Genomic DNA, 11,125 nt, shown 5'->3' on the forward strand with positions numbered 1-11,125 from the left:
ATGGGTAATGGTGTGAAGGAAGGCGTGGTGCGTTTGCGTGAGGATGCCGAGCCCATCCTGCCCGCTCATGTGTCTTCAAAGGCAAGTACCCTGGCCCCCCCATTGGGCATTCTCACCCAGTCCCTCTTCTGTACTCACACCCCATTACAAATCACCCCCGAACACGCTGAGGGCGAGGCCGGGGAGTGAGGGGGTGATGCAGGCTGCCTCCTATTCCATTTTCATAGCCCCATTTGTGCTGTGGATCCAGCTGCCCTACCACTTGGCAAGAAGCCAAAACCTCGCCCAAATTTGGCTGGGATGTCGAAGGTGTCCTTGAGCCCCTTTTCTCACTCAGACTTGCCAACGCAGAAGAATTAGCCAAAGGTGGGGTGGGCTGCAGGGGAACTCCTCGCTCCAGGGAGGAGTTTACCCTCAGCTCTGAAATTCATCTCCGATTACGCCCTTCAACTGAAGACAAAAGCCTTATTCCCTCATAAAGAAATTGGATCAGGGACTTCCCTGGTGGCATGGTGGTGAAGACTCCGTGCGCTCCCAATGCAGGGGACCCAGGTTCGATCTCTGTTCAGGGAACTAGGTCCCACATGCATGCTGCAACTAAGAGTTCATATGCCACAACCAAGGAGCCCATGTGCTGCAACTAAGTAGCCCGTAAGCTGCACCTGCAGGAGCCTACCCGCTGCAACTAAGACCCGGCGTGACCAAATAAATAAATATTTAAGAAAAAGAAAAAAGAGAAGAAATTGGATCAGTCCTGTGCTCGTTCACCATAGAAGCCAGTAGAAGTTCTCCCAGCTGAACCTAGAACATGGACTAACCAACCCACCTTCACTGCCAGGCTGGCTCAGGCACCCGCAGGCAGTTCTCAAAGTCCATGGGCTCAAAGCCTGAAGCAGCAGCATCCTCTGGCCCTCCTGACCTTTCCCCAAATTCCAAGTCTCCCTGTGGAACGCCAGGTGGGCAGGAGGACTGGTTCTCGGGGCCACCATCACCATGCTGGGGGCGCGGGGGCGGGGCAAGCCCCAGAGCAGGCACCCATCCCTCACAGTTGAGTGAACTTCGCGTCAGAGTGTGAGGGAGACGTGGCTTTCCCTCCACTGGCCCGATGGATCCCGCCAAGCGGACACGCCCAGCAAAGGCCCCCGTGCCTGACGTGCACTGGGACACACACAGCGCCGGTTTTCCTCTGCGCTGGCTGGCACAACCCACGTCAGTCTTGGCCTGCTTGGCCAGCCCAGTGCAGGGAGCTCACTCTGCAAAGTCCCATTTCTTTAGTTAAGGAGCCAGGCATCTTCTTGTGATGTTCACCACTGGTGTGGATCCCATCTGTGGATCACCTGTTTCTTCTCCGTCAGGCTGCCTGCCTCCTTTTTCATTTGCAGGATCTCTCCATATGATGGGTATGGAGACTTTGACCATTCAGTGATGCCTATGTCAACCAAGCTCTTTAAAGAATAAGCCAGCTGTGGTCATTTAAGAGTCAGTTGTGGGGGCTTCCCTGGTGGCGCAGTGGTTAAGAATCCGCCTGCCAGTGCAGGCGACACGGGTTCGAGCCCTGGGCCAGGAAGATCTCACATGTTGCAGAGCAACTAAGCCTGTGCTCCACAACTACTGAGCCCACGTGCCACAGCTACTGAAGCCTGCGCGCTCTAGGGCCCGTGCTCCTCAACAAGAGAAGCCACCACAGTGAGAAGCACGCGCACCACAATGAAAAGTAGCCCCCACTGTCATCAACTAGAGAAAGCCCGCGCACAGCAGTGAAGACCCAACGCAGCCATAAATAAATAAATAAATAAATAAGCTATGTGCTGCCCCCATGCCTCTTTAAAAAAAAAAAAAAGTCAGTGGGAGCGTCTGCCGAAGGCAGCAGCAGCCAGCCTCCTCCACTAAGCATGTGAAGTAGGCTCACAGCATGTCCCTGGAGCGCCACACTGAGAGCTAGGGTTTAAGGATGTGTGTTCCCCATGTGCAGAGCTGGCTTTGTGATTGTAAGTACCACAGGTTGCGCAGGAAGTAACCTGGTGAAGGAAATGGAAGGTACACATCGGCTCCACTTCTGGTGCCCACAGAGCACGTAGACTCCCCGTAGGGCATTCCCTTTGCTCACGGTGGCTCGAGGTCAGCTGTCACCACATTGATTCACAGAGAGGAAACTGAGGCACAGGGCCTCGGAGCTGGTGCCAGGAACACCACTGAGCCTTCTGGCATCAGATGTCCACAACCCTCAAAGCCAATGGGACCAAAGGACGAGAACCTTGCTGTGTGACCCAGAAAAGGCAGGGGTCCCCCGTGACAGGCCTCTGTGAAGCAAGAAGATGGAACCCCCTGGTGAAGCTTGGCCTCAGAAACTGAGAGGGGAAAACACTGCTGCGGGACTCTGTTCTTTTAGGGAGAGGTCAGCTGGGCTGGTGAAGGGAGCACCGAGCCCAGACTCAGGCCAGGAGTGTGGACAGACCCAGCCCTTCCCCCTGAGCCACCCGCTGAGCTGAGCAAACTTGGGGCGTAGCCCTGGACTCCACCATGCCCACTCGGACCCAGGCTACCAGTTGTACCCCCAAATGCCCCTTCATCCCGCCCCTCTCGCAGCCTCCCCTGGTCCCCTCCTCGGCCATCTTCATCCTGGGTTTCACAGGAGCTGCCTCTTCTCTGGTTCCAGTTAAAATGGCCTGTTCACCTTCCACACTTCTCCATTTCTCTTTAGGCAAAGACCAGCCTCCTTGTCAGGCCTCCACACTCTGTGGGGTCCAGCCCCACCCACCTTTCGTCTCTTCTCTCTTCCCTGTGCCCGTCCCTTTCCCTGTGTCAGCCACCCTGCCCTCCTAGTGGTCCCCCAGGGCCCCCCACTCCTTCTCACTGGGGCCTCTGAGTGTTGCGTTCCTCCCCCTCTAAGAGTGTCACACACGCATGAGCGCACACACACACACACACACACAAGCCCTGCAGTTAGGTGTACCTCATCCTTCAACCTCGGTTCCTTACCCCTCACCCCGCATTCTCCTGGAGCCCCGAGCCCCCTCCTCATAGCCCCTCCCAGATTGGTGATTCTTCACACATTTGTCTGAAGAGTTAGTTCATGTCTGGCTCCCCCCGTGGACTGGCAGCCCCATGAGGGGAGTGGTGAAGGTTTGTACATGCCCCTGCCCCGCTCCACGTGTCTCTAGGCCCCTGAGGGCGCCTGGTCCGAGCGGACTTCACAGATTCCCGGGATCATTGAGCTACCTGCTCCTCACCAGCCTTGCACGCTGCAGAGTGAGGACATGTGGGGCGTGTCCAGAAGAGCACTTCCAGAAAGTTCTGTGGCTGAGTCAGCAGCGGGGATGGAGACTCCAACCCGATGAGCAGGTGGCTTCCTGTGTGACAACTCAGGTCTCCCTGGGCCTCTAGGGAAGGAGGGCTGTTGGAGCCGGGGCTCGGGGAGCCACAGGAAGACTTGGGAAAGCACTGGCTCTGAGGCTGGCCACAGGAGTGCACAGTGCTGGTCAGCCACGTCTGTCACCATCGCCCTTGCCTTGGCTGGATGAAGAGCCACAGATGCCAGCCAGCCCCTGAAGTCCTGATAGAAAGTTGTGGAAAGGAGACACGCTGAACAGTCAGGGTCTGCTTGCCTAATATGCCCCACCCACTCCCCAGACCACCAGGAACCTTTACCCTGAAACACTGCAACGGGAGAATCCCTCACACACAGGTGGTGGGTGGAACCAAGGCTTGAAAGTAGGACAGGTCAGGGGTGACGCTTATGTTTGGAGTTCGTCCTGTCGTAGGCCGTCTCCGAGAACTTGGAACCTCACGGGACAGCCCAGCCAGTGCATGACCTCTCATGTGGTTGGTCCCTATGGCCCAGGAGGTTTTCACTGTGTCCCACCAGGCTTTGTGGCTGCTGGACCCACCATGGCTCAGCCCGTGTCCAGCATGCATAGGGCCTAGCAGCGCTGTGTCACTCTGGCCACTGTGTGTCTGTCAGCCCTGGACCAGGGGGAGAAGGTAGACGCTCAGGAGACTTTCCCAAGCAGAACAGACGCCTCCTCTTCCTCTCTGATGACAGACTGCGTGTTCATGTGTTTTCTTGCAGAGTGATCACAGGCAAGTTCTTAGCTCCCTCCTGTCAGGGGCCCTGGCTGGCGCTCTTGCCAAAACGGCGGTAGCTCCCCTGGACCGAACCAAAATAATCTTCCAAGGTAAACGCTGCCTGTCCATCTATCCCGTGTGATAGAGAAGCTGCCAAGCAATCCTCCTCCCCCACCACGGCCCCCCAGACTGCTCTGCAAAGTGGTTTTTAAAACGCCTCTGTAGAATCCACTTAGAAAGTCTGTTCGTGTTTAGGACTGACGTCACAAAGTACCACAAACCAGGCAGCTTAGAAAAACAGGAATTTATTCTCCCACTTTCTGGAGGCCAAAAGTCCAAATTCAAGGTGTCTCTAGGATTGGTTCCTGCTGGGGCCCTGAGGGTGGACCAGCTTCTGGTGGCTCCAGGCATCCTTGGCTTGTGGCCGCTTCCCCCCAGTCTCTGCCTTCCCCTCTGTGTCTGGGTCCTCTCCTCTTATAAGGACCCATGTCACTGGATTAGGGCCCACCCTCCTCTAGTGTGACCTCAGTTTAATTATATCTGCAAAGACTCTGTTTCCAGTTAAGGTCGTGTTCACAGGTGCAGGGAGTGAGGACATGGATATATCGCTGGGGAGGACACAGTTCAAGAATCCATCTCCCTCCCTTCTTAGGGTTGAGCAGGCACAGGGTCCCCTGAAGATGAGGCCTTTCTATCCTGCAGATGGTGGCCAGTGCCTGAGGGGTGCTGGGAAGGAGGACCGTCACAACCTGGGACCCCTGCCCCTCAGCTGTTTGGGAGGAGAGGACTGCTGGGCCTCAGTTTCCTCATCCATATAACAGGAGCATTGATATCAACCTCCCTGAGGAGGAGGGCGTGGAGGAGTGAGCTGACGTGGGAAAGGATGGGCATGCAGCTGAGCACACGTCCCTTCCCCACCACACACACACACACACACACACACACACACACACACACACACACACACAGGCAGCTGTGTTGTTCCTGGAACAGATGCTCAGTGTAGCGCCCTACAGGGAGCTTGGGTGTAACTCCGAAGGCAGGTGGTGTGCATACGTCCACACAGACGGGAGCGCAAGGCTATCCTGGGAACACAGCTGATGCTTGGGAAGCGGGGGATCGGGGGGTGAGCCAGGCAGCCCTGGAGAGCAGGAGAGTGGGCAGGCACTAGGGCTGCCCGGGCCAGGCCGTGGAGAAGAGAGAGGAGAGGGCAGGCCGCAGATGTCAGACACCCCCTTGGCTGACCCCCTCATGGCTGGTGGCTGGGATGCCTCCCCAAAATGGGTCTGGCAGAAGGGGGTCCAGCAGGGGTGGGGACTGCTGGGTGTCAACCCCGGAGGGGTGCGTCCTCCCACAGGCCCCTACAGAGATCCTCACTGTCCTGGGGGTCAGGTGGCAGCGGGAGAAGCCGGTGTGCAGAGGGGCCTGGACGTGGGCCGGGGGCGGTAACGAGGCTCCTGGGAGGAGGCTGACTCTGCTGCGGAGGCCCCCACCTCAGCCCTTGTAGGGGTTGGGGGGGAGGCATTCCCAGGGGAGGCTCTCACTCCCCATGCTCAGACCAGACCCCTGAGGAGGGGGTCATGCAGACTGGGGGGAGGGTCCCATCCTTCATATCTCACACTCTCTGTTGTGTTTTGTTTTGTTTTTTTCCAGTGTCCTCGAAAAGATTTTCTGCCAAGGTGAGCCACTAGGTCAAGGAGCCCCTGCTCTAGGACCTTCACCTCCACCCTGCTGGGCTGGCAGCGGCAGAGGAGGAGGGTGGTAGAGGTTGGGGAAACGTTTTTCAAGGTGCTTTTTCCCATTGGTTCTCCGCCACCCCCGCCCCAGGCCAGCTGCAGGGCCGCTGGGTGACCAAGGCCTCCCCTGCCAGGCACCAGGGCCAAGCCCACCCATCTGCACCCTGAGCTCTGCCTGGACACAGCCCACCCTGGGAATTGACGGGAGACCCCCCCCCCCCCCGCATCCTTGGGGTAGTGGTGAGAGGACTTGACAGTCTAAACTCACAGTTGTCATATTTGATTTATTTTTAAACACGGAGGTGTTAACCTTCTTAATAAAAGAAAAGAAGAATATTTTAAAAAGCTAGACTACCAGATGCCAACAAAACACCCTCTGTAGGGCTCTGAGCCTGCTTTGCAAGCCTGGTTCCCTCTGGCTCTCTTTCCAGTTCCCAGGGCCGGAGGACTGGGGCTGGGCGTGCGGGGGTCCTAGCGCAGAGCCCAGAGAATGCGGGGGAGGGGGACGATGGCTGCCCCCAGGCGCAGGGCTGGGCCACGTAAGGTGGGCAGGGAGGTCCAGCGGTCTGCCAGCAAAGGCACTGCTCAGGCAGAGACGGAGGGCACTGACATTGCCCCTTTCCCCTGCCCTCCCCCCAGGAGGCCTTCCGGGTCCTCTACTTCACCTACCTCAACGAAGGCTTCCTCAGCCTGTGGCGCGGAAACTCGGCCACCATGGTGCGCGTGGTGCCCTACGCCGCCATCCAGTTCAGCGCGCACGAGGAGTACAAGCGCCTGCTGGGCAGCTACTACGGCTTCCGCGGAGAGTGAGCCCTCCCTCCCGCCCCCCGCCCCAAAAAAAAAACCCCTCTCAGCGCGATTACATCACCCTGTTCTCCTGTCTTCCACCTGCTCAGCGTTTCAGAACTTCTCTTGTTTATCCGGTCTCCCCTCAGAACCTAAGTCCCAGGACGGCCACTGATCCTACCTGTGCCCCAGAGCGGGTAGGGAAGGTGCTCGTTGTTCATTCATTCGTACGAGGAGGGGGAAAGGCGAGGCAGCCGGGGGAACTTAAAAATGATGTCCACCCAGAGACTCTCCCCCGCGCCGCCCGCTTCAACTCGGCTGGCTGCCTTGCAGCCGGTGCCGTTCCTCCATCCCTCCCCGCCCCCAGACCTGTGGGCACCGGGGGCGTTGGCCCCTGACCTCCCCGACCCTCTTTCAGAGCCCTGCCCCCTTGGCCCCGCCTCCTCGCTGGTGCACTGGCTGGAACGACGGCCGCTTCGCTGACCTACCCCCTGGACCTGGTCAGGGCACGGATGGCCGTGACCCCAAAGGAAATGTGAGTCCTACCACGCACGGCGTCGTTTTCACCAGCAGTGGGGGCTCTGTGTCTAGTGGGGTCCCCGGGTGGGCTCCCTCCCTTGGGCCCCTGGGGTTTGGGTCTGGGCTTCCACATCCAGCTGCAGACAGAGCTGGGCTGAGGCTCTGCTACCTCCCCCTCTCCCGGTACCGCAGGGCGGGCCGGGTGTGCGGCTCCACAGCTGTTCCAGAAAGGCCGTAATTGGGTCTCTTAGCTTGGGGATCAGTTTCTGCTTCCATCCAACCCGAAGTGTTCATGTGGAGGCAGACACAGCCAAGCGCTGAGCACGGCGGAGTGATCCCAGTGGTGAAGGTGGCTATGGCCTTGGGCGTGTGTGGACCCCTCGAGCGCCAGGACTTCTGTGAGGTTCTGTCGGTCAGCATCCAGGCCTGTCCCCGCTGACGTGGGAAGAGGCGAGAATTAGTGAATTGAGGCCTCCCCCCGCCCCCCGCTCTGTCCTGCAGGTATAGCAACATCTTTCACGTCTTCATCCGCATCTCCCGAGAAGAGGGGCTGAAGACCCTCTACCACGGATTCATTCCCACCGTGCTGGGGGTCATTCCCTACGCCGGCCTGAGCTTCTTCACCTACGAGACACTCAAGAGCCTGCACAGAGGTCAGGAGTGTGGAGCCCGGGGAGCACCTCCGTGGGTCACACAGAGCTGGAGGCGGGTGGAGGCAGAGGGGCACTAAAACTCCCCTGGGAGGGGCAGGCCGGGGGCCCAGGGTCTGGATCAGAAGACACATATCAGGCCAGCCCCGGGGAAGCTGGACTCCTGACCTTTAATGCCTCATTTTGAGAGCAACCTTGTGAAGTCCAGAGTGTCACCCAGAGGGCTGGAGGCCCCTGGTGCGCACACAGGCCTACGGGGAAAACCTAGACGGAGGGGAAGTGCCCTCGTGTGTTTTGGTAATTTTGAGAAACTAGAAAAGTACAAAGAACATTGTAACCCCACCCATACCTGCCCCCGCCTGGTCCGATCAGTCATTAACAAACTGCCTTATTTGCTCCAGGATGTTTTTTGTTAAAGAAGGAAAACGATCCAGGTAAAGCTGAGATCCCTTGTCCAGAACCCCCAGCCCCACTCCCCTGAGCCTCCTTATTAGGGGTGGGGCTCCACCCCTCAACTCCGTTGGAAACCCTTCTACCTGCGCTTTTGTGTAGCGGGAACAAGCCTTGTGCTGTTTCCTGGTTATGGGAAGCAAGTGAGCGGTCACCTCCTACACTTCTGGGCAGTGCAGCTCTGACCCATCCTTTTAGCAGTGGATGGGGGGAGTCCCCCGTTGGGGCGCCGTGAGGCCATTTGTGGGTTTTCTGTGATCAGCTGACATCAAGAGCTCCTCTCCTTGTGTGGGTGTGAGACCTCGTTTTTTTGGTTTTACTCTCCATCCTCTGCTCTTCCAGTAACTGCTCTTGCCCTGGCGCCCTGCCCCCTTCTCACCCCTGGTGGTGCTGGCAGTTACTTTAATGTTTTGCCAATCTGCTGAGTGAGTAGGGCATCTCACTGTTTTTAATTCCTAGTTTCCAATTTACAACACATTTTTAAAGGATGATCCCTTGCTGCCCCTTCCTCCCTCCAGCCCACCTGCCCTCACAGCACCCAGGGGAGGGTGCCTGTCAGGCAGGCTGGGCCGTGGAGAGGGTTCCAGACATGAGTGATGTTTTCTTTTTTTCCAGTTTTTTTTTTTTTTTTTTTTGTGGTACGCGGGCCTCTCACTGTTGTGCTTCTCCCGTTGCGGAGCACAGGCTCCGGACGCACAGGCTCAGCGGCCATGGCTCAGGGGCCCAGCCGCTCCAAGGCATGTGGGATTTTCCTGGACTGGGGCACGAACCCGCGTCCCCTGCATCGGCAGGCGGACTCTCAACCACTGCGCCACCAGGGAGGCCCTTTTTTTTTTTTTTTAACATCTTTATTGGAGTATAATTGCTTTACAATGGTGTGTTAGTTTCTGCTGTATAACAAAGTGAATCGGCGATAAGTATACACACATCCCCATATCCCCTCCCTCTTGCATCTCTCTCCCACCCTCCCTATCCCACCCCTCTAGGTGGACACACAGCACCGAGCTGATCTCCCTGTGCTATGCGGCTGCTTCCCACTGAGTGATGTTTTCCCTTTACTAGACGAGAAACAAGAGTGACTGGGTGTGAGCTCGTTCTTGGTCTTAGGACTTGGTTATATGATTCTTTGTGCTTTTCTGTCTTGTAAAAATCTTTCATCTCTCAAATTTGATTGAAAACGAGGGACCAGTAGGTGAGGAAGTAGGGAAGCTATGGCCTGGGTGGGAAGGCCCAGGAGAGCCGGTCAGGTCCTGAAATGCAGCTGTGACACTGCCAGCGCGTGTGAGCGCGGGGCGCAGGGGTGCACGGGTGTGCGCCCCCTCCCGTCGCCCTCACAGCCCCTCCCCCCTCCCCTGCAGAGTACAGTGGCCGCCTGCAGCCCTACCCCTTTGAGCGCATGATCTTCGGGGCCTGCGCGGGCCTCATCGGGCAGTCGGCCTCCTACCCGCTGGACGTGGTGCGGCGGCGCATGCAGACGGCCGGCGTCACGGGCCACCAGCGCACCTCCATCGCGCGCACGATGCACACCATCATGCGGGAGGAGGGCGTGGTGCGCGGCCTCTACAAAGGCCTGAGCATGAACTGGCTCAAGGGTCCCATCGCTGTGGGCATCAGCTTCACCACCTTTGACCTCATGCAGATCCTGCTGCGGCACCTGCAGAGCTAGGGACCAGTGGGGTCGGCTGCTCTCGAGCTTCAGTTCGCGGTGGACCGCTGACCCCTTCTGTTTCTGAGCCCAGCGAGCAAGGGTGCGCGGGGTTCCACCCAGGAGGTGCGCGGATGCGCCTTGTGGAACAAGCTGGGGGGCCTGGGCTCAGTGCGCACAGGTCTGAGGGGAAAGCCAGTGGCCCTCGAAGTGCATTGTTGGGACCTGGGGGCCGGAGTTCCCGTGCTCTCCTCTTCCCGCCTCAGCAGGGCCGGGGCTGCCCCGGGAGGTATTACCGTGAATGCCCTGAGTGATGAGGGGCCAGCACTGCTTCCTGGTGCGCTCTGTGTCCTTGGACAGGCCCCTGGTTCTAGTGACCTGGTACCCCCTGGGCTCAGAGCCAGACCCCGCCTGCCCCTTGTTGTTCCGAGTCTATGTCCGTGGTGGGGACAGCCCCAGAGAGTGTGGGGCTGAGGCCTGGCCTCCTGCCCGCCCTGTCCCCATGAGACCAGCCTCCTGCTCAGCTGTGGCTACAAATGCAATCTCTCGCCCCGCCCTGCCTGACCCGCCTTTCCTGCCTTCACCACTTCCCTGGTAACACGACTCCTTGTCTGTCCCAGTCTACAGCTTGGGCACAGCCTTCTCCTAAGAGTGTTACCCTGATCCCAGACTCTATCCCGGGCCCCTGGGATTGGGTCTTCCCCTCTGTTGCGCCTCCCCACGCCCCAGTTTGTAATGTTCTCAGGAGGGTCACGCCTCCTCCGGGCAACAGGGTTTGAGGAATTGCCATGGGTTTGGGTCTGAGCCCCAGCATCTGAAGCATCTGCCTGGGTTGCCAGGAAGCTCTCATCCCCGCCCCACTGGCTGCACTGATGGAGGCTGGGCCTCAGGCCCTGACCCTCTGCCCATAGGTATGGGGCTCGTGGGGGGGACCCATGGCATCTGGCACATCCCTGGCTCCCCACCTGAGCAGTTATTTGGCTGGGACATGGGGCAATTTAAGGCCCGTGGGGTTGTCTGATTTCTCGTGAACGGAGTACATGGAGGCAGCTGGCCGCCTTGATTCTCCCAGAGTGAGAGCCCGAGACAGCATCTGGCCTGGGCGCAGGAAGCTTGGAAGCGTCAGGGTACCCCAGAGATCTGGTCTCACAGAGGAGGCCCCCCAGGGCCCACCGGGAATCACAGGGACTTGGAAACACCTGTTTCCTAATAACATTTGGAGTTTGGTTTTTTTTGGTTTGGTTTTGCAATTTGGCTGGCCCTGGGTCTAGACA

The 11,125-nt window shown here is 58.4% G+C and overlaps 1 protein-coding gene across 1 annotated transcript; it reads left to right on the top strand.

The window, feature by feature from the left end:
• On the top strand, window positions 1-10,295 carry SLC25A42 (solute carrier family 25 member 42). The gene is made up of 7 exons (XM_065874989.1): window positions 1-81; window positions 4,070-4,175; window positions 5,719-5,744; window positions 6,441-6,607; window positions 7,006-7,122; window positions 7,608-7,759; window positions 9,565-10,295. Exons 1-7 carry the CDS (start codon window positions 1-3, stop codon window positions 9,870-9,872), a joined length of 957 nt encoding a protein of 318 aa, XP_065731061.1. The 3' UTR covers window positions 9,873-10,295.
• The last annotated feature ends 830 nt before the right edge of the window (window positions 10,296-11,125 follow it).

Source organism: Phocoena phocoena, chromosome 3, assembly GCF_963924675.1.
Source record: "Phocoena phocoena chromosome 3, mPhoPho1.1, whole genome shotgun sequence".
Classification (NCBI taxonomy): domain Eukaryota; kingdom Metazoa; phylum Chordata; class Mammalia; order Artiodactyla; family Phocoenidae; genus Phocoena; species Phocoena phocoena.

Bases quoted from the DNA above. Each gene is read 5' to 3' on its own strand.
- SLC25A42 (XM_065874989.1), top strand. From the start codon at position 1: ATGGGTAATGGTGTGAAGGAAGGCGTGGTGCGTTTGCGTGAGGATGCC. The intron at 4,176-5,718 runs GTAAACGCTGCC...GTTTTTTTCCAG, and splicing joins AACCAAAATAATCTTCCAAG to TGTCCTCGAAAAGATTTTCT. The intron at 7,760-9,564 runs GTCAGGAGTGTG...CCTCCCCTGCAG, and splicing joins ACTCAAGAGCCTGCACAGAG to AGTACAGTGGCCGCCTGCAG.